This window comes from Schistocerca gregaria, chromosome 5 (assembly GCF_023897955.1).
Source record: "Schistocerca gregaria isolate iqSchGreg1 chromosome 5, iqSchGreg1.2, whole genome shotgun sequence".
NCBI classification, from domain to species: Eukaryota; Metazoa; Arthropoda; class Insecta; order Orthoptera; family Acrididae; genus Schistocerca; species Schistocerca gregaria.
This window is the reverse complement of record NC_064924.1, coordinates 416,348,840-416,376,829: the sequence shown is the minus strand read 5'-3', so window position 1 is coordinate 416,376,829 and position 27,990 is coordinate 416,348,840. Positions and strand designations below refer to the sequence as shown.

The 27,990-nt window shown below is 39.8% G+C and overlaps 2 protein-coding genes across 5 annotated transcripts in view; one reads left to right on the top strand and one right to left on the bottom strand.

Moving 5' to 3' along the window:
* LOC126272744 (3-hydroxy-3-methylglutaryl-coenzyme A reductase) overlaps nt 1-13,927 on the bottom strand; it is a 442,088-nt gene extending 428,161 nt beyond the window's left edge. Inside the window, exon 1 of the mRNA XM_049975803.1 lies at nt 13,784-13,927. The gene's annotated coding sequence lies outside the window, so the exon portion shown is untranslated. The remainder of the gene's footprint in view (nt 1-13,783) is intronic.
* A 44-nt stretch (nt 13,928-13,971) lies between these two features.
* LOC126272399 (oxysterol-binding protein-related protein 9) overlaps nt 13,972-27,990 on the top strand; it is a 480,270-nt gene continuing 466,251 nt past the window's right edge. Inside the window, exon 1 of one of the 4 annotated variants that reach the window (XM_049975226.1) lies at nt 13,972-14,428. In XM_049975226.1, coding sequence (XP_049831183.1) covers nt 14,192-14,428 — 237 coding nt within the window. In that variant the 5' untranslated portion in view covers nt 13,972-14,191. The remainder of the gene's footprint in view (nt 14,429-27,990) is intronic. The other 3 variants (XM_049975225.1, XM_049975222.1, XM_049975223.1) reach the window with 3 other exon arrangements.

Genomic DNA, 27,990 nt, shown 5'->3' with positions numbered 1-27,990 from the left:
GGCAAGTGCTTGAAAAGAAGAAATTTCGTTCGCAGCTGAAGCGCTTCTGCAAAGGAAGGATAAAATGGTAAATATTGACGGAACATTTAGAACAAATATAATACAGGACCACGATTATCGCGGAGTGGTACAAAATTCGCCGAGTTGAGGGTTCATATCCAATACACAAACACAGGTTGTGTAGCCAAACAAAGAATATAGATTCAAACACTTCAGTGTACAAAAGTAGGCATAGCCGACTAACTTTTTGTGCCTGATAATAATTATGCTCGGGTGTACAGCATACAGGATCTCATTAAAGTATATTAAATTAAATGTCTTATGGTACTGCTGTTTGGCAAATCCCAAAGAGTGGGCGCAGCCGCATTAGTGTAAGGATCAATTTCTTAAATTTTTCCCTGTTCCTATTGTGTTAGCGCCAACCAATTTTGATCGATTTTACGACAAAATCTACAAATTTTGTCAGTATACAGGAACATAATGGCGGCTACACTCTGAAGAAAGAAACCTTGAAATGATCATGGTTTATTTTAACCAAGAAATAAATACACCAAGATCTGACAACTGAATTAAGAGTAAAACGTCATTTGGATAAAAAGAATTGCAGAAAAATTAGAATGAGACTAGGTTGCAGAGGTATTTCAGTAAAAAATTATACTTTTTACAAAGAGATCTAAGAACAAAATTCAAATACAATTTGAGCAAAACGATTACGAAACGAATAGCAATACACTGGTTCTGATAAGGACACATGTATGAATATTAAATGGAGTCACAATCAGGTAGTTTTTAGTAATAGAATTACGTCTTCAATCTGAGAAACCTCTTTTTCAGCACTTTCCATGAATTTGGTTTCCAAACTACTTAGCTTTTCTTTACTCATTTTCTTTTTTCTCTCATTTTCTTTTGAGGACTTTTCAGTTGCCGTTTCCTCTTTTATTGTTTCGCTGTACCTACCACGGTCATTTCGGAAGATATGCGTGAACTATTTTGTGATAATATTAACTGCTGCCGGCCGGAGTGGCCGTGCGGTTCTAGGCGCTACAGTCTGGAGCTGAGCGACCGCTACGGTCGCAGGTTCGAATCCTGCCTCGGGCATGGATGTGTGTGATGTCCTTAGGTTAGTTAGGTTTAATTAGTTCTAAGTTCTAGGCGACTGATGACCTCAGAAGTTAAGTCGCATAGTGCTCAGAGCCAGCCAATATTAACTGCTTTCTGATAGTTACAGATACAACACCCCTTGCGACCTTGATTGCATCATGAACAGCACGAACGGCCGAGAGAGAGACGTCAGTCAAATTTTTTACCAAAACAGAGTTGTCAGAGAAATCTCTTTCAGGCTGCAATTGCTGTGGAGGAGACTGAAAAGCCTTGATAAATCTCTTCGCATTATCATGTCCACTCCTGACCCTAATGACCATCATCCAGGACTGATTGATGCAAATACGATCCCTATCAAATTCTTTACGGATATCCTTTACCGACACGATTTCTACTAGATTTTGGAACTCATCGGCAATGCCGCCAGCCTCATGAGCACCAAAGCGATTTAAGGAGTGAGCTGTGTCAAGGCTACGCCTAAGTGTCGTTTCTAGAGGTCAGCGTTAACTGCCACTTCTGGGTCTAAACATGGAATGCCCTTCGTCGTAACGGAATGTGCCAGGGCCAGTTTATCTAGAATTTTGGATATCCTACACCTCATAAATGTAAAGCACTCATTCCGGAATGCTAAGCTATGTCATACTGACCCAGACCTTTTTTGGTTTTACACGTGATGTCCACTTTCTGAGGTTGCAACTAATTAATATTGTCATTCAGATCTGTTTTGAAGCTAATCTGTTTCTACAAATTTCTCATTGATTCTCTGACCACAGAATGGATGGAAGTGTAGAGAAATGGAGGTAAGGGAGAATCTGACTGAAATTTAGTCAGAAACTACTCAACCTGAATAGCCACAGTCTCAAAAAAGGCGAGCTTAGCTATCAGGATCTCGTCCCCCCCCCCCCCCCCCCCCCCCCCCCCTCTCTCTCTCTCTCTCTCTCTCTCTCTCTCTCTCTCTCTCTCTCTCTCTCTCTCACACACACACACACACACACACACACACACACACACACACACACACACACACACACACTACTTTGTACACTCCTGGAAATGGAAAAAAGAACACATTGACACCGGTGTGTCAGACCCACCATACTTGCTCCGGACACTGCGAGAGGGCTGTACAAGCAATGATCACACGCACGGCACAGCGGACACACCACGAACCGCGGTGTTGGCCGTCGAATGGCGCTAGCTGCGCAGCATTTGTGCACCGCCGCCTTCAGTGTCAGCCAGTTTGCCGTGGCATACGCAGCTCCATCGCAGTCTTTAGCACTGGTAGCATGCCGCGACAGCGTGGACGTGAACCGTATGTGCAGCTGACGGACTTTGAGCGAGGGCGTATAGTGGGCATGCGGGAGGCCGGGTGGACGTACCGCCGAATTGCTCAACACGTGGGGCGTGAGGTCTCCACAGTACATCGATGCTGTCGCCAGTGGTCGGCGGAAGGTGCACGTGCCCGTCGACCTGGGACCGGACCGCAGCGACGCACGGATGCACGCCAAGACCGTAGGATCCTACGCAGTGCCGTAGGGGACCGCACCGCCACTTCCCAGCAAATTAGGGACACTGTTGCTCCTGGGGTATCGGCGAGGACCATTCGCAACCGTCTCCATGAAGCTGGGCTACGGTCCCGCACACCGTTAGGCCGTCTTCCGCTCACGCCCCAACATCGTGCAGCCCGCCTCCAGTGGTGTCGCGACAGGCGTGAATGGAGGGAAGAATGGAGACGTGTCGTCTTCAGCGATGAGAGTCGCTTCTGCCTTGGTGCCAATGATGGTCGTATGCGTGTTTGGCGCCGTGCAGGTGAGCGCCACAATCAGGACTGTATACGACCGAGGCACACAGGGCCAACACCCGGCATCATGGTGTGCGGAGCGATCTCCTACACTGGCCTTACACCTCTGGTGATCGTCGAGGGGACACTGAATAGTGCACGGTACATCCAAACCGTCATCGAACCCATCGTTCTACCATTCCTAGACCGGCAAGGGAACTTGCTGTTCCAACAGGACAATGCATGTCCGCATGTATCACGTGTCACCCAACGTACTCTAGAAGGTGTAAGTCAACTACCCTGGCCAGCAAGATCTCCGGATCTGTCCCCCATTGAGCACGTTTGGGACTGGATGAAGCGTCGTCTCACGCGGTCTGCACGTCCAACACGAACGCTGGTCCAATTGAGGCGCCAGGTGGAAATGGCATGGCAAGCCGTTCCACAGGACTACATCCAGCATCTCTACGATCGTCTCCATGGGAGAATAGCAGCCTGCATTGCTGCGAAAGGTGGATATACACTGTACTAGTGCCGACATTGTGCATGCTCTGTTGCCTGTGTCTATGTGCCTGTGGTTCTGTCAGTGTTATCATGTGATGTATCTGACCCCAGGAGTGTGTCAATAAAGTTTCCCCTTCCTGGGACAATGAATTCACGGTGTTCTTATTTCAATTTCCAGGAGTGTAGTTATGACTCTTAGGGCTGCAGTAGTGGCCTCAGTTTTCGATTTTCCCTACTCTGTTCCTACTTCGTTTACATGTTTTTAAATCTCTCTTGATATTTGCTGAGCCCAGACTGACATCACTCTACTCTCAACACACCAAACAGTGCAAAACACCTGCGGGAAAACGTGTGCTTGTAATCTTGTCAAAATCAGGTTGTTGGGAAGGAACCATTTTTAAATAGATTATCTCTCAGAAGCTGATCAAGATTCCAACCAGCGCTAGTACAACCTGTTCCGAAGTTCAAAATCACGGGGACCTCTGGATTACCCTCGACTCTGAGCTTGCTTTTAGCTCTCTTAGCAATGCCTTATTAACATTAGGGACATCCATGGACACCTGAGCAACTTGCCACTTCAGATTTATCTTAGACAGGGTTGCACCTGCCTCAATTCAACTTCAGCACTTTTTCTCAAAAGTACTGAAGTGAGATACCTGCTCGAAACCTGGCCCAACGCATTGTTCCAAAATGTAGAAACAGATCAAACTCAATCACTACCATGTCACAGGCAGCAACAATATCAGGCAGTTGTTTAGTAAAAAACAGCTCCAGTCCGAGCACAATGCTACAATTTACTTTTGACTTTTAAAGTTGTATTTTGGAGGCAGAGTTACTGTCTGGGGACACATCTGGTAAGAGATTAACAAGCTGCCAATGTCCCGTGAAGATAGGTGTCACATAGCAGCCATCAGAGACAAATGGATCTCTGCATTCGTCACGGAATCCCTCTGCATGTAACCTAGCCGCACTGGCTGTCAGATAAAAGTTCCTGCAGTAGGTGTATGATGCGATTGACTAGGGGTAGGACCTGGTTGCTCGGACATAAGCATAACTGCATGATGCACTCCCTGCCTGCGTCACAGCATACTAAAATACACCTAGGCTAATTAGAAATACTACATTTCTAAACTGAAAGTATTAATTTCTCGCGACCTGCACTTCTTTCTTTCTTTCTTATGAGCAACTTCCATCTCACCCCCTCACCTACATCTCTCACTGACTATCCAAAGGAAGGCTACGAAATCTTCCTTGCGTGCGTGCAATTGAAAGCAGTTCTTGTTGACTAAGACCCACAGCAGCAACGCAAACGTTAGCTGGAGAGGATGGAAATGGCGCAAAGGGTTGCCCCCGAGCGTCATCACACAGGCGTACGTTAGTAACCTATTTTTTTTTTTTTTCATTTTGTTCGTTATTGTTCGTTGTATTTGGTCATAGAGGACGTCACATGACATCCACTGAAGTTCGTTGCTGATCCTTTCACTCCGGGTGGGTTTTTTTTTTTTTTTTTTTTTTTACAGAGGCCAGCCACCTCTCCGACCGAACATGCTGAGCCACCGTGCCGGCACAACCTCCTCAGCTATGGAGGCGAGTAGGATCTCATCATGCGTTACTTACCAGACACGGTGAAACCAGTTCTATGAGAGCAACATGTGGAAAAGATAGATACCTCCTTCTAAAAACACAGTAGAAATAGTATCGAGGACATGAGTTCGGTTGGACACATTACTAAACGAAATAAGATCTAGTCATTTCTTTGCACTGCAGTTAGGGAAATCGACCGACGCTGCATCTTATTCTCAGCTGTTTGTTTGTGTTTGATGCATATAAAAAGTGACGTCCGAAAGTTGAATACCTGTTCTCGGAATCACTGGACATTACTACACACGACGAATATGCTTACCGGTAAATGAAAAATTGAGGTTCGTGGCTGTATGCACAAAGTATCGTCTTCCATGATGGGCGTTCGCTCTGGATTCCATACATTGGTGAAAGAAGTTATCCAAATGCAACGTTCGACCACTGCCTTATACATCGTTATTCTTTGACACAGAAAATACTTCCACCTGATTTGTTGAGTTTACTCTCTTACCTAGTGAAGATTGTAAACCATATCCGAGGTAGTGCAACGACACAAAGAGATTGGAGCCAAATTCGATGTGCGCATTTCCACACAGAAGTACAATGTCTATAACGTTGAAAGGTGTTGCATAGAGTGCTCGAGCTTCGACAAGGAACTGCTTTGTTAATGGATTGGGTGAGGGCAGAAAAAGAGAAAATAATTAAGTATTATTTACAGAGCAGTATAACTTGCAAGTATCTTTTTAGAAATAAATACGCTTAACCTCGGCTTCCAAAGAAATGTGGTGAATATTTTGACAGCGCAAGATAAAATTACCAGTTTTGTTCGCAGATTGGTGTTTTACCAACGCAGGGATGAAGCTCAACACATTTCGATGTTCCCAGACCTGATAGTGCCGGTTGAGGCCAAAAGTGAAAAATGCTCATTCGCACATGAAATAAGTCCGCGCTTATATTTTGGAAATTTGTGGTAAGTTCCTATTGGACCAAAGGTCATCGGTCCCTAGGCTATCACACCACTTAATCTAACTCAAACTAACATACGCTAAGGACAACACGCACACCCATGCCCCAGGGAGGACTCGAACTTCCGACGGCGGGAGCCGAGCGAACCGTGGCAAGGCGCCCCAGACAACGCGAACCTTGGCAAGGCGCCCCAGACCGCCCGGCTCTAAGCTTATAACAGGTAATAAATTCTATAAGTAACTATTTTCCTGAACTATCGGCAAGTAAGTTTCTGTGTTTTAAGACCGTTTTGATTGAATGAAGGAATACTTTCAGACAGTTAATTTCATGCCAAAGTAGAATATCCTGGTCTGCGAGAAGACAGCATGGAAAATAGATTTCTCTAAAACAGAAGTAGTAACATTTACAGAAAGATTGGCGACGAGTACCCATTACTTAAGAATACTGATCCCATTCGCCACAAGCTACAGGTGTAAAGTGGGGTTTACGACTAATGTGACAATGAAAACAAAAGCAAGAAACTTGAAACACGTTCTACGATGGGCATTGTCCGAGCCCAGAGTAAATTAAAAAAAAAAGATTGTTATAAATACACAGTACCAACCACCTCACTGACTTCCATTATTTATTAGTTTAACCCTTTCGGGACTGAATTTTTTTCTGGAGGAAGGAAATTTTTATGCTCGAATGCTCTTACGTGATTTTTTAATGATTTTGGATGCAAGATGTATGGTATACATGTATGTACCCGTTTTCGAAATATACTTGGTACACTTCGCTTCTTTTTATGGACAAATATAATTAATTTTGAAACATTCGCTGTTGGATGTGATTTTTAAAATTTCCCCGGCCAATTGAACGTTCAAACAAATTTCGGGCTAGCACGGTATTTCAAGTGGACACCTGCCAGTCATTTTCAGGTAAGCCATCGTAGACTGACGAAGACGTGCTCCGTTCCACCCTACTTAGCGCGGAACGACCTTTTCGCGCATGCGCCGAATTTCAAATTGACAGACGGACCTCACTTCCCGGCGGCAGCGACCTCGCTGATGGAACCGCGGAACTCAGCTGCACTCTGATTAACGCTCGACGCAGCCGTTGGCGCACTCGGTCGTCTTTGATTAGAACAAATCGTGGAGATGATTGGGTTCCACGCACTGTCCAATTGGCAGCCACTACCACGGTTCGTCAGATTTTCCGCCAGGCGTATTTCAACGGATAGGACAGACCACACGCACTGAGAACGCTGCGCGGCGCTTCAACATTCCACTCGCCTTTTGCAACCAAGCAAGTCCGCTATTGACGAACACTGTATTTCCACTGGACATTCAATGGAGTGTGACCGACTGTGATTCTGACCACACTAACATCTATTTGGAACTACATTATTAAACAATCCGTGGAAATCGGTCATTAAAAGAACACCGTCTTCCTCCTCTGCAAGTCAGCAGACGGGTTGACTGAGAGCCTGACGCAAAGGTTGTCTTGGCTCCAAGCAGTGTGTAACCTTTCCCGAATTCCCTCTAAGTGTTGTTTTTATTGACCTAACTATCGTGCTTGTCCTCTTTGCGTCTGGTGCATGGACGCGTTTATATTCTGCCTATCTCACTGCCGAAGCACGTCGAGCCATCTGATGGTCCGCCGTCTGTGCTGCTGGCTTCCCAGTCTTGAAATTTGCCGATTGTCAGACTGAACCGTCGATCAGTCTGTTTTATGCCATACCTAATCATGGGGGTGCCTGTTCCTCATGCAAGGCCCCGGCAGGGTAGTCACGTGGTAAGTGCAAGGCGAGTCGCAGAGTGTGTATCGGCTGCGTTTCCCCACGCTGCAGACGTGTATTCTAGCACTGGTCGGATCAGTGCCAGGTATAGCATAATTCCGCAGTGCGGAGGAAGTGTTGATTCTGCGTTTAATAGGGGATAAAGTGCCTTCAAGCGTGTATGCGCTTTTCCTCAGACCTCACGCATATGCGGCTTCCAGGTGAGGTGTCCATCGAGAGTTACCCTTAGATACCGTGGGAGACAAGTGGATGGGGCCTCCCATGAATCGCAATGCCTGAAGGTCCTTGGGCACTCTACGTCGCGTTATTACGACAGGTTGGCTTTTGGTGTCATTGAACTTAAGGCGTCATTTCGTGCCCAGGCTCCCAGGACATCGCATGCCTCCTGTAAGTGGCGGCGAACGACGTCAATCCTTAGGGAACGCGCGTAGAGTGCGGCGTCATCCATATATAGTGCAAGGGATACCCTGTCCGTGTGTAATACATGGGATGTATTCAGAGGGTACAGCAGGGGGCCGAGAATCGTCCCTTGCGCCACTCCCGCACGTATAGGCCTATTGGTATAGATGCCGTCTTCGGCACGAACATGAAAAGTCCGATCACGCAGATGAGTTTGACATGTGGCGTCGAATCCCTGGAACAAAAAATCTGTAAAGGAGATTCTCGTGCCACATGTAGTCAAAGGCCGTGGAGACGTCAGGAAATACCGCCCCTGAGTACTCTCGACGCTCCAGGGCTTCCAAGCCCAACAGGTGGCAGCCCTTGTGCTTGGTGAAAAGACTGAACATGCACAAACGTGTACATGAGGTTTCCATTGAGGAAAATATTTATGTTGCAGCTAATACGCAGCAAACATTAATTTACAGAATTGTAGCCAGAGGATCTGAACGGTTTAATATAACACCGACAAAAACATATGAGTTTTGTTTGTTGAACGTCACTCATACGTTGTGCATTTTCCTGTAATTTTAGATTAAGGAATGTTCAGACAACATTATTTTTCCAATCTTAAACTACAGTTAGATGCTGAATTCTGTTGATATACTGATTTCGAGCCTATATAATCTCGTTGAGGGGCAATGGTCTCAGAAAGCCTGATCAGCACATTTCGAGAATGTTTACAAGAAACTTATTGGTTACAAATCGTCTATACAGGGTGGTCCATTGATAGTGACCGGGCCAAATATCTCACGAAATAAGCATCAAACGAAAAAACTACAAAGGACGAAACTCGTCTAGCTTGAAGGGGGAAACCAGATGGCGCTATGGTTGGCCCGCTAGATGGCACTGCCATTGGTCAAACGGATACCAACTGCGTTTTTTAAATAGGAACCCCCATTTTTATTACATATTCGTGTAGTACGTAAAGAAATGAAATGTTTCAGTTGGACCACTGTTTTCCTTTGTGATAGATGGCGCTGTAATAGTAACATTCCGCCAGTGCGGACGGTATTTGCTTCGTGATACATTATCCGTGTTAAAATGGACCGTTTACCAATTGCGCAAAAGGTCGATATCGTGCTGATGTATAGCTATTGTGATCAAAATGCCCAACGGGCAGGAAGTGTTCATCCACATGTGAAACGTCAACCACGACCTGCAACAAATGATGATGCCCAAGTAGGTGTTTTAGCTGCTGTCGCGGCTAACTCGCACATCAGTAGCAGACAAATTGCGCGAGAATCGGGAATCTCAAAAACGTCGGTGTTGAGAATGCTACATCAACATCGATTGCACCTGTACCATATTTCTATGCACCAGGAATTGCATGACGACGACTTTGAACGTCGTGTACAGTTCTGCCACTGAGCACACGAGAAATTACGGGACTATGACATAATTTTTGCACGCGTTCTATTTAGCGACGAAGCGTCATTCACCAACAGCGGTAACGTAAACCGGCACTATTGGAAATCTGTCCCGATATAAACGTTGAGCGCTGCGACCATTACTGTCTCCTAAACCATAAAGCAAACGAACGTCCGCCAACTCCTCATCTGAGTACACTTCCACTGCACTACACCGGAAACCCAGTCCGTGATGAAGACTAAAAAGTTGATCAAGAGCTCAGATGGAACACTTAAACAAAGAAGGGAAAGCTGAAAGGTGGAAGCAGTATATAGAGGGTCTGAACAAAGGAGATGAATTTGAAGGTAATGTTATAGAAAGAGAAATGGATGTAGATGAAGATGAGCCGAAAGATATGATACTTCAAGAACAATTTGGCGGAGGTCTGAAAGATCCAAGTTGAAAACAGGTCCCGGGGGTAGTCGACATTCCGTCAAAACTACTGACAGCCTTGGGAGAACCAGTCATGACAAAACTCTTCCATCCGATGTGTGAGACAGGCGAAGTACCCTCAGATTTCAAGAAGAATATAATAATGCAATTCCAAAGAAAGCTGTCGCTGACACGTGTGAAAATTATCGAACTACCAATTTAATAAGTCATGGTTGCAAAATATTAACACGAATTCTTTACAGAAGAATGGAAACATTGGTAGAAGCTGACCTCGGGGAAACTAGTTTGGATCCTGGAGAAATGTACAACATGCGAGGCAATACTGACCCTGCGACTTATGAGACAGGTTAAGGAAAGGCAAACCTACGTTTTTAGCATTTGTAGACTTGGAGAAAACTTCTGACAATGTTGACTGAAACACTCTCTTTGAAATTCTGAAGACAGCAAGGGTAAAATACAAGGAACGAAAGGCTATTTAGAACTTGTACAGAAACCAAACGGCAGTTATAAAAGTCGAGGGGTATGAAGGGGAAGCAGTGGTTGAGAAGGGAGTGAGGCAGGATGGTGGTAGTCTGCCCCCGTGTTATTCAAACTGTACACTGAACACGCAGTAAAGGAAATTAAGGAAAAATTTGGAGTAGGAATTAAAGTTCAAGAAGATTAAATACAAACTTTATGGTTTGCCGACGACATCGAAATTCTGTCTAAGACAGCAAAGAACTTGAAAGATCAATTAAGCGGAATGGAAAGTATCTTGAAAGGAAAATATAAGATGAACATTGACAAAAACAAAACAAGGATAATGGAATGTAGTCGAATTAAATCAGGGGATGCTAAGGAAAACAGATTAGGAAACGAGACACTTAAAGTAGTAGATGAGTTTTGCTGTTTGGGTAGCAAAATAACTGAAGATTGCGGAAATAGATGGGATATAAAATGTAGACTGGTAATGGCAAGAAAAGCATTTCTGAAGAAGAAAAATCTGTTAACGTCGAATATATATTTAAATATTATGAAGTTTTTTCTGAAGGTTATTTGTACAGGGTCTTGCCATGTATGGAACTGAACGTTGGGCAATTAACATTTTAGGACAAAAATAGAATAGAAGCTTCCGAAATGTGGTGCTACATAAGTATATTGAAGATTGAATGGGTCGTTCACGCAACTATGAGGATGTACCTAAGAGAATTGGGGTGACAAGAAGTTTGCGGCACAAATTGGCCAAAAGAAGGGATCGAACAATAGGGCACTTTTGAGCCATCAATGGGTCACCAATTTAGTATTGGAGGGAAGTGTGGGAGGTAAAAATCGTAGAGGGAGGCCAAGAGATGAATACAATTTGCAGATCCAGAAGGATGTAGGTTGCAGTATTTACTCGGAGATGAAGAAGCTCACACGGGATAGAGTAGCAAGGAGGGCGTCATCAAATTAGCCTTCGGACTGAAGACCACGACAACATTCTCTAGGCATTTATCCAAAAGGGCCAACTCCCGTTTTCAAAAATATTCATCCGTTGTCGAGAGACTCCCAAAAACTTGTATTTTGGTGTGTACCAAAATCTAGCCGCGGATTCCGAGACGGCTATTTGCAGCAAATGATTGTATGTTTTACGATGTACTCCTAAGGTCCCGATCTCGAACAACCTTGATGACTTTCTTCGCATTTTTATTCATTTCCAGATACAGAGGTTCAAAGTTATCTACAGGTGCACTTAAAGTACGACCGTACAGTCCGGTGTGAGGCAAAAACGAAGTTTATGAAGTGACGTAGCTAGAATAAATATGCTGTAAAGTGTCCCCGTTATTATCTGGGAAACCCTTGTTGTAGTAGTGATGCACATGCAAAATTTTTCTACACGTGAAATCCGGTATGATGTGTAAAACTAGTTTTGCGTTACTTCCATGTCACCTAACTATGGAAACTGCCCCATTGCACTTCCCTCAGATTTAGTGTTAAGATGAACCAGCGGATAGCCCATCAAAAACTGAACAAAGATTGGGCATAAACACCGGGAGAAGGTGTACTGAACTGTGAAAAAGAAGCAAAATAGAAACAGTGAACGTTCCAAGCTCAAGACATGCAACATCAAGCGAGTTGGCAGAACCAAGGCGTCTTGATTATGGACTCACGGTGTTGGATTGCAAAAGGGGATATTCGTATTCAAATCTCTCTCTCTCTCTTGTTTTTCACAAAGTTATTAACTGTCCGTCTGTTCACTGGACACAACCACAAACGTGGATATTACAGCGGACAGTCACGTAAATGACCAGACGGACAGTTCATAAGTTTGTGGAAGGAAAAAAAAATAATAATATGGCAAGGGGGAGATTTGAACAGGGACCTCTCGCTTTACATTTCCAACACTATGACCACATAACCACGGTGCCTTAGTTCTGCCGATTCTCTTGATGTTTCATATCTTGGGTATGAACCGTTCGCTGTTTCCATTTTGCTTCTTTTTTGACAGTTCAGCACACTTTCGTCCTGTGTCCAGTTTTTGATGGGCTATCCACTGAGCCATCTTACCATTAAATGTGAGGAGGTGCGATGGGGAGTTTCCCTTGCAAGTGAACTATCTGGATTTTACTGACCAATATATTGCTGTTCATATGAGCTACATGCCCTGCTGCAGCAAGGAAATGAGAGGAACAGTGGAAAAATGCGTCTATCGGGACACGAAAAATGCGAATATGCTTCTGTTTATTTAAAACTCTCTTAATGAAAAATCAGCCGCCTCATTCTATCTTCCTTGAAACTTTAAAAATTTTCCAAAAACTTTAGGCATTAAAACATAGCTCAGAGAGTACAAGACTAGACAGAAAAGTAATAAGTACTGGAAGATAGCAGACAGTGGATGTGTTATATGTGTATTTTAAAACTACTGTAAGTTTAAATTCGTATCTTAGTTCCACGACACTCGTTCATAGTTACATAGTGCGAAATATGCAGAACCACGATGTATATGCATGTATATTCGAGCTCTTTTTTTTTTTTTTTTTTACATTGTGTTAAGATGATAACTGCTATATCATTTCCAGATGATCCCTGGATGAATCCATAAATACTGATGGGGATAGTTTCAGGATCCCTTGTGGAGTAGAGTCGGTATGTGAAGGTAACTAATACACAGCTATGATAGATTATAACAAAAGGGGAAAATCTAATAAGAAATTTAAACACACACACACACACACACACACACACACACACACCATATATTTGTACGCACGTGGACTGGAGAGCGTAGATGACATGGAAGGATTAAGAGAAAGATGCCGTGAGAATGACAAGAGGTGAGGAAGAAGGGAGAAAAATATTCAGTTACCATGCTAGGTGATATGGGCAGATTGGGAAACTGTGTTAAATTCTGTATTTAAATGTGCGATTTGCTATTATGTATAAGGCAATAGTATGACTTACAATACCTACAGTGTTTACATTTAAGCGATGACTGAAGTAAATGTACTTGCTTTCATTCGTGTACATAAAATTGACTAAACTGCTTCTTAGAAGGAACGTAATTGGTTACTTAAAAGCAAACAGATACCAAAGGATCAAACATTGCTATCATGTTCAATGTAAGATATCCATCTCTTCACACGAACAACGAGTAGAGCATTCAATTAGTATTCTACGAATAGCAATTGACATTCATATCGTAAGGCGAAGTGACTTAAACATCGAGCGCTTGAAAAAATATGTTAAATCGGCAATGTATACGGTAATATTTAACTTTCTCGTATCATAAACAAAAAAGTTTCATACTGCTGCTGCATAAATTAGTGAAAACTGCCGTTAAATACGGAGTGCGCAAAACAGTGCAACATACTTACACAACTGCCATGTACTAATAATATATTTCGAGTTAAACATCGCCGCAAAATTTCAAAACACACTACATAAACAACGTTCCGCACAAACACGCCGCAGTAGTCAGTTGCCAAAGGTACAGAAGATATGTACAAATCAAAGACTATCGTAAAGACAGAAATAAAGGTGGTTTTTCAATATCTCTCTTTCGTCCGAAAATCCATAGTTATTAGCCATTCATTATTCTTGCTTTTATTTTCAGAAGTTGGAGAACTGTGGAGAAGTTTCCTTGGCGCAAGATCCCTTACCTCCCATCAGTAACAGATTGTATTTAAAACAACAATGTTTAAATTCTTCAATACTTCTTGCTAATTTTATAAAAAGTTTTTAAATGTAGAGCAGAATATCATAGAAATATCCGTAACAGTGAAATGACTATTTATTTGACAAATAGCAATGTTGTGGTACTGAAACAAATGACTATGTCGAAATATTTTTCACTGGATTGTGATACGAGATTCGAGCAGGCTGTGACTTGTGTGTCGTCTGGCTCAGACGTAATGGCTACCATGGAGGGTTCGCTTAGCAAGTGGACAAATGTGATGAAAGGATGGCAATTCAGATGGTTCGTGCTGGATGACAACGCCGGCCTGTTATCTTACTACACCGTAAGTCGTTTGCGTTATTTTTTCATTACACATTTCTGTCATACACTGGAATTTGTTCTTAAGTGCGCATGTCTGTAAACATCAACTGTCATAATTCGTAGATGATGCGGTTATTTGTTAATTGACTAAACAGAATATCGAAATTGAAGTGATTTTCTTAACGCAGACGACATAGTGGCATTCATATTCGTTTCTGAGAATTGTCGTTAATATTACCGGCGTTGCAAGCCTCTCTTGTCATTGCGCGCTATTGCGAGATCCGCGTTTGTAAACATCAAGGTTTGAGATTCACAACTGTGATGTATGTGCGTATAAGAATCCCAGAAAATGTTTACTGATTACTCCAGTTGAGTTTGCAGTCTTGCATTTTCCCTAGTTTACGAGAAGCAGCAAATTTTAATTCCTGATTTCCTAAACATAGGAAAATCTGCGGTACAGCTAGGATACTGACTTCGTGAAAGGAAGTATTTTCAGTAATTGAGTACTCTCTGTGCAGGTAGTTCATTTTTATGCCTAGTTTTCTCTGATCTTTTTTTTTAAGTGCAGGAAAAATGGACACACATGTTGCAAATGCTACGAATAAATTTAAACGCAGGTAACAATTGATATGTTAGAGAACTACAATGTTTAGTCTTTTTCTCACAGTTCAAGTATTTATTCCTTTACTAACAGTTTAATTTTCTTACACTGCCCTGCGAAAGTTCTAATATGAAGTTCATTTTTTTCTGAAAATGTGTTGCCTCTACTGAAGCCTAGTGTAGCCTGCAAGAAATAGTAATTATTTGCTATTGAGTTTTGTAGTCAGCAATTTCTGCAGCTATCAAGCTCAAGAAATTCCACCGTGACAAAATTATTTTTCGAATTATTTGTTAATATTCTGAATTTCTTTTGAATAATCATGCAAAGAGTTTAGCTTAGTGTCTTGGTTTAGACTTGATGTTGTTTTCTTGGATTGGCAACTAAAAAAATAAGTAAATAAAATAGAAAAACAGTATTCTATATGCTATGCAGGAAGAGAGCTAAATTTATCGTTTATTGCTGTGAAGTGATTCATTCAGAGCTCCTATATGTATGAATGTAACAAACTTCAGTTGCAATATTATGTATTTGTAAATTTCTAATAGGTTTAATATTTGATAACAGTCCATTAATAATGAGTGGGTTGCAGTAGTGTCCATTAGTTTCACCATGAGCTCTCACTTAACATATATTAAGTTTCAAAACTTCTTCAGAGAGATGTCAGGTCAGGTCATTGCAGTTTATACTGTGATTAGAATTTTTGTTTATCGTTGTCATTTTTCTCAAATCCTTACACAAGATATTTTGTTCAATTTCTTGCATGAAAAATTAATACTGCTCTTGTTTGTTTGTTGACCTTTTTAAGTGGTTCAGTCGGATGGATTTTACCACTGTTTAAAAATAATGATTGTCCTTCATAAGTGTGTTTCTGTAAGTCTTGTTGAAAATATCTACATATTTTTCCATCAGTACTGCTAGGCTGGATCATTCTTTGTCATGATACATTCCTATTATATCTAGTTCAAGCTTTTCTGTGATGGTTTGCCACCATAGACAGTTCGGAGACTGCCACCTGTGATCCTTGTGTTGTGTGTATTAAACAAAGTGGCTCAGTGGTTAAGACATTGGACTCACTCCATCAGTGACCATCTATGTTGGGTTTTGCCATGTTTTTACAAAATCATTCAATGCAATTGCTGGGATGGTAACTTTGATAAGGACATAGCCAGCTTCTTTTTGTTTCTCTCGACAATTAAAGATTCTACTCCATCTCTAATGACCCCATCAGCAAAAGGGTTTTAAACTTTAATCTTCCTTCCGTGTTAAGTTCGAATTTTTTGATGAGAGTTTACAAATTTTGTTTACTTTTCTGGAACGTTACCAGTACCTAATACAGACTGAATAAAGTAATACACATCAGTCCACTTAATAATACTTCATTATGTGTTTATTTTGCATATTACATCAGTGGAAGTGCATGTTACAAATGTGCACATATGTTTTGTGAATAACTGTTTTAGGCTGTAGAAACTGTTCTATTTCAAAAACTCAGTAAATAACTAGTCACAGTTTCATGCAAAAAAAGTTGGATATGGGGAGAAGTAATACATGTTGTCTCATTATGTACAAGCTGAGGCAGTATTTTTAGATGTTGTCAGTTTTGTGTGATTTAGAATACGATTGCAACTAAGCGATAATAATGCCCATTTGTTCACTAGAATTTTCTCCATTAAACTAAACAAGATTTCTGAATTATGGTGTGAGGGAGTATAATACATTTTCACTCAGTTTACTACTGTGTTCTGAACAAGTGAAAAGACATTGCCACAACTTTTTGAGTTTTAGTTAAGTGGATGTATCTAGTCACTGCTCTTAGCAGTATTTTTAGATTGGTTATCTATCATTGCTCAATTTTTTTTTTTTCTCTCGAGATCCTGGTTGTTGAGATGTCTATAAACTGTTAACCACAGCATTTACCCACTTCCATTCTGAATTTTTCGATGTGTTGACACTGAATGGTAATGTAGAGGAGCGTCTTGTGAGGAATATGTACAATCATTCTACACTGGTTAGAACCAAGGCAAAAGACTCGGGCCTGCATCAAAACGTGATTGTGAGGATTAAGGTGGAAAGGGTTAGACCACAACTGTGCATAATACGCAATACTAAGTAGAGTGTCGCATGCTACATGTAATTATTCTGTCTGTAGCAGTATTCAACAATAACCAAGCAGAATGTTTCTGTATCTCCACTGAATTAAGCTTGTATTTTGCAGTTTACTTTCATTACAACATTTTGCACAGTGTCGTTTTGAGCAATAATTTTTTTTTTTTTTTGTCATATTTACTTAGTGATTTGGCTGAAACAGCTGAGCTTGTTTCTAAAAACAATGCCAGATATTAAACGGATTGTTTGCCATTGTTGTTTAGAAATGTGTCTTTCCTTAGTAAAAAGTGGAAATAATTTCACTTACAAAATTACAGAGTCTTGTCAGAAGTTGTGACTTGTCAAACAGTTGAGTTGAATCTAGTTTGCAAAATTACAGAGTCTTGTCAGAAGTTGTGACTTGTCAAACAGTTGAGTTGAATCTAGTTTGCAGTTTGAATTATGGTTTGTCCAATGAGATTTGCTGTCAGTAGCCACTATGCATTACCAGTAGACTAGGGACTTTGTGGAATACAGAACCACCAATATTAATGTGAACAGGCAATATGTACTCAGGTTTCATTTATATTATATTTATCACTGAGTTGTTCTCATAATCACAGTAATTATTTTGATTTTTCATAGAAACAGTGTAATCACATTGATTTTAAAATTATGTGTCTAATTCATAGAACAAATGAGGGCAAAGTTTTTGTACAAATTTACAATCCTTAAGGTTGCTCGCCATATTAGCTGTCTTTGATGTATACACTGTAATGTGAAGTTGTAGATTTATTGATGTATCGACCCAGAGTGTCCCATCTTATATGTGAGGAATGGTGTACCACATGCAACTAGGTAGAATGGCATAAGAAAATGGTCATAAAAAGGTAGTAACTGACAGGGTCTAGTGACAAGTGTTGCATCTTGTCATTGATAGTTGCTTTTCAAATGTGACAGCAATTACTGCTGTCAGTTAATGCTAGTCCATCTCAGCCAGTTTTCTAGTGAACATTGTGAAGGAAACTGCTTGCAGTAGACATCTGACATTGGCTACATAGTAAAATACATTTGTTTAGAGTGGCTTATAGAGCTGCAGATCTTTAGTGGATCAAACAACACACAAACTGGACTGTAGGAGATTGGAGGCATGTGTTGCAGAAAGTCGCAATTTTGCCTCTTTTTAAATGGTGCAACGCATCAAGCACACCAAGGGCCCAATGAGACATTTGAACCACCATGTGTTTAGTATGTAATTCAAGCTGGAGGTGGCATGTTTCTCGCTCCACTACCTGGACCTATTACTTCAAATTACTGTGAACATAAAAAAGGATATTTATTCCAACATTCTCAGTGTCCAAGTAGTACCCTTTCATCAACATCAACATTATGAGTTCTATAAGACACATCCATCTTCCAAGATTATTACAGTTATGTTCACAGGGTCATACATATATGTTCCTAGTCTGATGATCCATGGGCACGCTGTCACATCTCAACTGTCCTTTTAAATCACCAAATGTTAATCTCATGTTGTATGTAGGGAAGTAGGGGACTGTTTGAAATAGAAAGTTATAAGTAACAATCAAAATTTCTGCAAATTTGTAACTGCACAGGATTTAATCACCACTAGGTGGCTTCTGTTGGACATGACATAGCTAAAGAAATTCACAGACTCTCTTGCTTGCCAAATTAAGACCATTATCAGAGACAGAGGCAATGTTTGGGGTAAAAACATGTCTCCTGGAGGAGGGGGGGGGTTGACTAAGTTTTCGTCTGGTGAGATTATTATTTTTTATGTACAAATATGTGTAGCCTTTCTTTCCAGATATTTTTAAAGGGAGGTGGAAGGCAGAGAGTTTGGTACAGTTAAAAATACAATATTAGATAATTCATCAATATTTTTAGTGGAAAAATGCAGATGATGGTTTTGTTTCCATCTATTAGGAGTTCAGTGATAAACTTCACTTGTAGTTAATTGATAATCTTAACTATTTATGATACATTACCATGACTGTTTCACTCTTGAGACAAATGTGGCATATACTATGAATTGGGTGAAAGTTAAGATACCTGATAAGAGTGATTCCCATTGGTATTTTTGAGGCTTATGTGTGTTAGTAATATGGACCAAAATACTTATATGAAATTCCTCTATTATTTGATTCAGATTTCCTGAATTAACTTCATTTTTCTTCCCACTAATTGTATTTCTTTACAGCATTTATGGGAATATGTATTACCACTTCTCTATGCTCCTGGCATCTAGTGACAGTCTGCTGCACCATCTGTAGTTTCTGTTTGTTGTGAAATATAGCCTTCAGCACAGTGGGAAGTATAGATCCTACCAAACAGCGGTGTTTTAGTGATTCTTGAGAAGTATGGTTACCACTAACATAGTTTCAGGAAGGGCCTTGGGAAGCACACTTACCACCAAATTAATCTGTCATTTGTGATCCTTGGGAAGCATACTTAGTATCTACTTAGGAGTATCCCAAAGCTTTTGGGAATCTCTCTTACCACCTCTGTCTATGCCTGACATCCTGTGGCAGTCCACTGCACCAGTTGTACAAAGACTAGTACAACAATTAGTTTGTTTGTCGTGGGATAACTACTATTGTCAGAACTCATCGCTTCGCTTCTAATACGACAGCAGAAAAAAAAAAAAAAACTTTTGTTGAGTTGCAACGAAACATGCGCCCCTGATAGGGTTAAATATGTACCTGGGACTGTGCTATATATATATCTTTTACCACAGCATTTATTTCATAACCACATTCATTGATTTTGCTGGCTCTCGACCATAGTGTTATCTTCCATCCTAACTTCATACCCCAGGCTACACTTCACAATCTTTCACTGTAAACCAGATTTTGAGGAAATACCATGTTGCACTTAAACGTTTAGAGCTCTGGAACTTTTATAGGTCTCTGAAAGGAAGTAAACGTTATGAGCGTAACACTGTTAAGATAATTAAGATCTTTATATTTATTATGTCAACACTTATTTCTCACATAGGCCTAATTAAAATGGTCTTTCAGTTAACATCTGAAAAGTTACATAGTGAATTATAACTACTCATCATCAAATTAAACATCTCAAAATTTATTCGCTGACTGTGAATTCTTTGGCACCGAGTGTATTAAGTATAGATGTAAATGGATTATGGAAGTGTCCGATTCCACCCATTTGCTTTGACCCATGACGTCATCAATATGGCGGAAATGGCTATTCTAAGCATCTCCACTATAGCACCTGTGATGTCACTACATACACACGGCAAGAAACACGAAAATACATATAAATAAGACAATAACATCTCCCTCCAAAAATACAATCAAACTAATGAGACATCTGAGGGAAATTGGCAGTTTTAGGGAGGGGGGGGGGGGGCAAGCTAAGTATAACATTAAAAAAAAAAAAAAAAAAAAAACATGATCCCAAAACGCACAAAATGACGAAGGAAAAAAATTACAAAAATCTACAGGAATCAGACACTTCCCTTGACCTATATAGGTCAACCGCAGCTGACGATACCAAAACACCAACGCTTACAGCAAAAACTATGGAAATTGGTATCATACAATGCCCTTCACCACAGCTGACGATACCTAAACACAATTACCTGCATAGAAAACTCTACAAAAATTTTAATCGGTCATTTCCCTTGACCTATATAGGTCAACCATAACTATTGATACGAAAAAACCAACACCTACAACTAACCAGCTTGTAAACTGCACACAGTAATGACGTCACACACCCCAACACCCTTACGTCATGGGTCAAAGTGTTTGGGTGGAATCGGACGCTTCCATTGACCCGATGTACAGCCTATTAGTGTCAATTGAAAAAGTGAGCTGCGCCAGGGCTCGAACCTGGATATCCTTCTTATTATGAGCAGTCGTCTTAACCACTTCAGCTGTCCATGCATGCTCCTCAGACTGAAATGTTTAAGGTTATTGGTCATAATAAGCATCAAATCCAGGTTCAAGTCTAGGTCCAGCAGAAATTTTGATGTGTCACTAACAGGTAGTGTGTAAAATTGATGTCAAAGAATTCACAATCAGCTAATGTCAAATTACTCTGTGCAGCTGTGGATCATTCACAAAGTCCATTATTTCAGACATGTAAGTAAGTATTAAAAGTGTGGTGGGGCATACGATGGCAACATCGGTCTTGAGTCTTTGTAGTCTCATTCTCTTTGGGGTGGGATTTAATTAATAATGTATTAGGTGATGAATATAGTGAGCTATGGCATAAGGATATAGAACAGGGTTTGTCAATATTTTCAACTACAGTTCACTTTTGTAACTCTGGTAGTTGCAAAATTTTGTATCCACACACCAGATCTTCAGTAATGGTGATTTACAAAGCAGCGAAGTAACTTGACAAATTTTATAAAGCAGGCTTACAGTAAGTTAAAGATAATAATAATAATAATAATAATAATAAATGCAAAGGAGCATGAGGATGTAAAGAGCAACTGATAATAGATGCAGAGGTGACATATCAAGCTAAAACTAAACAAAGGTCGCTACACTACGTGTACATTGATTACCGAAAAGCTTTTGATAGTGTATCCCACTCATGGTTACTACAAATATTGGAAATATACAAAGTAGATCCTAAATTGATACAGTTCCTAAACATAGTAATGAAAAATTGGAAAACCACACTTAATATCCAAACAAATTCAAATAATATCACATCACAGCCAATACATATTAAGCATAGAATATACCAAGGAGACTCATTAAGTCCTTTCTGGTTCTGCCTTGCTCTGAACCCACTATCCAACATGCTAAATAATACAAATTATGGATACAATATTACTGGGACATACCCACACAAAATCACACATTTGCTGTACATGGATGATCTAAAACCACTGGCAGCAACAAATCAACAACTCAACTAATTACTAAAGATAACAGAAGTATTCAGCAATGATACAAATATGGCTTCTGGAACAGACAAATGTAAGAAAAATAGCATAGTCAACCGAAAACGCACTAAACAAGAAGATTACATATTGATAACCACAGCGACTGCATAGAAGCGATGGAAAAAACAGATGCCTATAAATATCTAGGATACAGACAAAAAATAGGGTTAGATAATACAAATATTAAAGAAGAACTAAAAGAAAAATATAGACAAAGACTAACAAAAATACTGAAAACAGAATTGACAGCAAGAAACAAAACAAAAGCTATAAATACTTATGCTATACCAATGTTGACCTACTTATTTGTAGTGAAATGGAGTAACGCAGACCTAGAAGCACTCAATACACTTACACGATCACAATGCCAGAAGTATAGAATACATCACATACATTCAGCAACAGAAAGATTCACATTAAGCAAAAAGGAAGGAGAAAGGGGATTTATCGACATAAAAAACCTACATTTTGGACAAATAGACAATTTAAGAAAATTCTTTCTAGAACGAGCAGAAACTAGCAAAAGACACAAAGCAATCGCTCATATAAATACATCGGCTACACCACTGCAATTTCATAACCACATCTACAACGCTTTAGATCACATAACATCAACAGATACGAAGAAAGTAAATTGGAAAAAGAAAACACTACATGGCAAGCACCCGTATCATCTAACACAGCCACACATCGATCAAGACGCATCCAACACATGGCTAAGAAAAGGCAGTATATATAGTGAGACGGAAGGATTCATGATTGCAATACAGGATGAAACAATAAACACCAGATATTACAGCAAGCATATTATTAAAGATCCCAATACCACAACAGATAAATGCAGACTTTGCAAACAACAAATAGAAACTGTAGATCACATCACAAGCGGATGTACAATTCTAGCAAATACAGAATACCCCAGGAGACATGACAATGTAGCAAAAATAATACACCAACAGCTTGCTTTACAACATAAACTTATAAAACAACACGTTCCCACATACAAGTATGCACCACAAAATGTACTGGAGAATGATGAATACAAATTATACTGGAACAGAACCATTATAACAGATAAAACAACACCACAAAACAAACCTGACATCATACTCACCAATAAAAAGAAGAAATTAACACAACTAATCGAAATATCCATACCCAATACAACAAATATACAAAAGAAAACAGGAGAAAAAATTGAAAAATACATCCAACTGGCTGAGAAAGTCAAGGGTATGTGGCATCAGGATAAAGTTGACATTATACCAATTATACTATCAACTACAGGAGTCATACCACACAATATCCACCAGTACATCAATGCAATACAGCTACATCCAAACTTATATATACAACTACAGAAATCCGTAATTATTGATTCATGTTCAATTACCCGAAAGTTCCTAAATGCAATATAACATATACCGTGCAGTTAAAAGGAAGTCGCACTTGATCAAGGTCAGCATCACTTTCCACTTTTGACCAGACATAACGTCTGAGATAAGAAAGAAGTAATAATAATTATTATTATTATTAATTACCAAATACTTTGACAGTTTTATGAAAACCTAATGAAAATGTTTCTAAAACCACATACTGTCTACTATGAAAGCTGTAATGCCCACTTGTGACTGGTAAGGACCATGTTGACTACCCTGATGTAAACGGTGTGACATGTGTAAGTTTGGGTAAGTCCAAAGAGTGTGCATGGATAGCCAAAGTGGTTAATGCAACTGCTCAAGTAACTAGGTTCAAGTCCCAGTCTGGCACAAATGTTCGCATGTGTGTAATGCATATGTAGCTAATACAGTTGACATTAAAGAATTCACAATCAGCCAATACTTGCAAAATTATTTCATACAACTGTGTATCATCCAGAAAGTCTGTTCTTTCAGACATACAAGTACAAATTACACAATTCACTGCAGTATTTTATTTATCCACCAACACAGGGCAACTATAAGTAAGATGTCTTGGTTGTACAGGAATATACATAATGGATTTGAGTATACGTAGTAGGTATGTATGGAAGTCTGGGTCTGGCGTTGAGTTGAGCTCGGATAGCCTAATGGTAAGGTGACGGCTCGTAGTAAGTGGGAAAACGTGTTTCGAGTCCTGGTCCAGCAAAAATTTTTATTGTTGTAATTCCAATATAAAGCTCATGATTGTCCACATTTACAATTATGAATACATTTCATGTATACATAACACTCCCCCACTCATTTTGTTTATAAGTAAACTACATTATATAATTTATGGGTTTCATTTCTAGAATCTAAATAGTAACATTCTATGTAGGGGAAATGATTGTACAGAACTTATTCCCTAATTTTTAGTTATAGCGTTTCTGTTTTTCAGAATTTAGAGTACTGGATGATTAATACCAACTGCAACTATATAGGTCTACTAGTAATGCAGCAGCAGTGGTTTGGTAAAGTCCACAAAAGTGGCAGATAAACTGTCTAGTAGACTCAAGGGTTCTTTCGCGAGGAAGCAGATTAACTAGAATGACAGAGACTAAATGCACACATTACATAAGGCTGAGACTATATGAAGAAAGAAGGGATCAGAGGAAATCAACAAAGTTGTCCATTTCAACCATTTTCGCCCACTTGATTTTATTCCATTGGTGTAATCAGGTTCTAAAAACTAGCATTTTCTCTCACGTCTTTTCTTGTATACTTACATCCTGCTGGCAATAGAGTAATGAATCTCTTTCCTATGTTTGTAATTTCGTTTTAGAGATGATTTCACTCATAATAATGCGACTGTTTACAACCAACAGAAAAAATTCATTATTTCTGCCGTGTTACTAGGACTATGTTTTTGACAATGCCCTGTGATGTAGAAACTGGCAGTAGGTTTACAACTATCATATGTTTTCATGGTAAGAATGCAAATACATTCTCACCATTTACAAATTGGATTTTTGCTTAAATAATCTGCAATACAATTTAATAAATAAAATGCAGCTCAGGATATATTTTAATTATCTATAAATTCAACTGTTGTATAGAAAGAGCTGTCAAGCAGGAAGATGTTAATTTAAAAAGAAAAACAGTTTTCATTATCCAACATCTTTAGCTCATCAGGAAGATGTCAAACATTTTTATGGGCGTGTACTTTGCTCCTTCCTATGCGAGAGTGAAATATAGTTGTCCAACTTTAAGAGCCAGCCTACACACTTGTAATGAAGTGTGTGCTGGAAACACTTCTGAAGTGTGATGAATTATAGTGAAGATGGTATAGGAGCTGAATTGAATAGCAAATGGTGTTCTGTCATAACAACTGAGATGCACTATTCACGTCCATTAAGTTAATCAACTCTTAACCAAGTTAATAACTTCCAACCTAACCTAGATTTGAGCTATGCTCTAGTTTGATATGTGAACCCTGACGACTCCTTATTTCAGATAAAGTCCTGAATAGGTACTTCAGGATAAAAAGTGCATAAAATTTTATACACATAAATAACATACATCAATACCGGACCAAGCAGAACGTAAAGGAATAGCTGTGCACGTAATGTGAGAAGTTTGTATTTTCTGGAATAAAGGTGTCATCTGGTTAATAACTGATCATTGACAGCTCCATACTACCCCAGATTAAGACAGACATGCATTGCCTGCTCATGCCATGTACCACACACAAGTGAAGCATGTAGGCAGCCCTTGGTAATGTAAATAACATTCTAATCTGTGTTTGTGTTCTTTCCGAAGTAGTTGATAGAAGGTCTCCTGATCTAAAATGGAAACACAAACACTTGCTGTGAAGCCTAAATCACTACTATAATTAGTATTACTTACTAGTCTCATTTTTTTGTTTTTGTGCTGGTATATGAAATGGGTGTTGTTCCCTACTACAGAATAATAGTGATGCTCTGCCACACTGAAAAAACTGTCAGTTAGTCTTTGCATGTGAGAAAAAGACAACAGTTCAACTGATGATGTGAAATGATTTGAAGATAGCCATTTCTTGTCCCACAGTTTGCTGCATACCGGTGGAAATAAAGAATTAGCAATATCAATCAATAAGTAATACATCAAATTAGACCTTTCAGTTCCTTGTTAAGCTGTAAATTTTCGTTTATCAATCTATCAATTTCTCATAATCTGAAGCACAGAAATAAATTTTACGGGCATATTCTTGAAGGTGTTTGATATGACAGGCAAAAGTGATTCTGTAGCAGTGGGTATGTCACAGTGAACAACCAGCAATGGGAGAATTGTGGATGCTGATTGTTGAGACACAGTTAGGTGGAGAGTACAGAGGGCTTCTGTGGAGTGCCACTGAAATTTAAAGACACAGGAAACTAAAGTATGTTTGTCTGGGCTGGCACTTCTGATAAAAGTGCACAGATACATAACATTATCTGCTCCAAGTTAGAAAAACTCTGAAACATAGGGAAGATGAATTTTCATGACAAATAATTACATAGTGTTGAGGAAGAAAAAAGGTCTCGAGTGTAATGATGTCTGTCTACTAGGCACATACGAAGAAAGAAGTGGGTAGCAGCTCTCAAAGTACTGGGAGTTTCGGGAGTTTCTCTATCAGTGTATGACTCATTCATTCCTGAGTCCTATGACAGTTGCAGGTACCTTCACGAGACAGTGGATGAGCTGATTCAGTTGGTACCTGGTTTGTATGGTGGTGGTGCTGAGGCTTACATTGTCCTTCAGTATGGTCGTATCACTTCTGCCATACTCATTGCAACTTTTCATTGTTCGTGTTGATTTCTTGATGACTAAATTCCTTCCTTAAAGCCAGTTCTTGAAACTTTGTACATAGGAATTCGCTGGGTAATTTGCATCTATCTTTAAACAAGTGCCAGTTAAGTCTCTTAATATATCTAAGGGAAGATGGCACGGAGGAGAAATTTTATAAACTTTTTAGCTATTGTTTCGAGAATATAGTAACATGAAAATGAAGTATCAAACAGCATAAGTTCCAAAAAACTACCAACTTCATTGAACAGGGGATATTTTTCGTGAGGGCTAGCCCATGTGGTGGATGGGCTTGAAGTGTGGACGGTTGCAGAAAGCTTTCCAACCAGGAAAAGGTAACTTGAGGTGGCACTTCTATTAAAGATGAACCTGCTGTCAACAACAAATCTGACATGGCTTGAGAGTCCACTGGTGGATCCAGCAAACCATACATAGTTAAAGACAGAATGGGAAGACACCCCAGTAAGAAGAAATAGCAGAAAAGCTGACTTAACTGGGTGTAGGCAGAAACATACATACATTCCCCCTTTTCAAATGCTCAGATGGTGGTAGACGGCAGACCTTTATTCATAATCTTAGCGCTATGGCCTAAGTGAAATACTATTCAGTACACTTCAATTTTATACCGTGTAAGTTATGAAGTCATCAAAAGTGTGAAAATTTTTTACTTCATATGCATGACAACTGGACTTCGCAAAATCTTAGGACAAATGTTTTCCAAATAATGTATTAGTGTTTTGCATTTCCTTGGAATCTATACTATAGTGATGTACTAAGCACTAATGTAAACAAATGATTATTGTAGTAAAGAATTTTATGTACTTAATTGTCATTATTATTCTTGTTGAATTCTTAGGCATAATATGGCTCATCAAAAAGGGAGGGTTAGGGCGAGTTCAGTGTGTGTGTGTGTGTGTGTGTGTGTGTGTGTGTGTGTAGGGAGGAGGGAAGGGTTACAACTGCAACCCCTCTCCTGAGAATCAAACTTTGGATCTACGCCTGTGACCATTGGTGCTGTCCTTATTTGTATGTATCCAATATCCCCTGTTGGTATTAGTATTATTTGATATTGAACCCCACACACTTCAAAAGTATTCTAATCTGGATCACACAGATGTTTCATAAGCTATTTCCTTAATTTACTTCTCCATCCTGTTATATGTGGATCTTTCCACATACACAATTCATTGGCAAAGGTGGTTGCTGTAACCTGAAATTTTCAGATA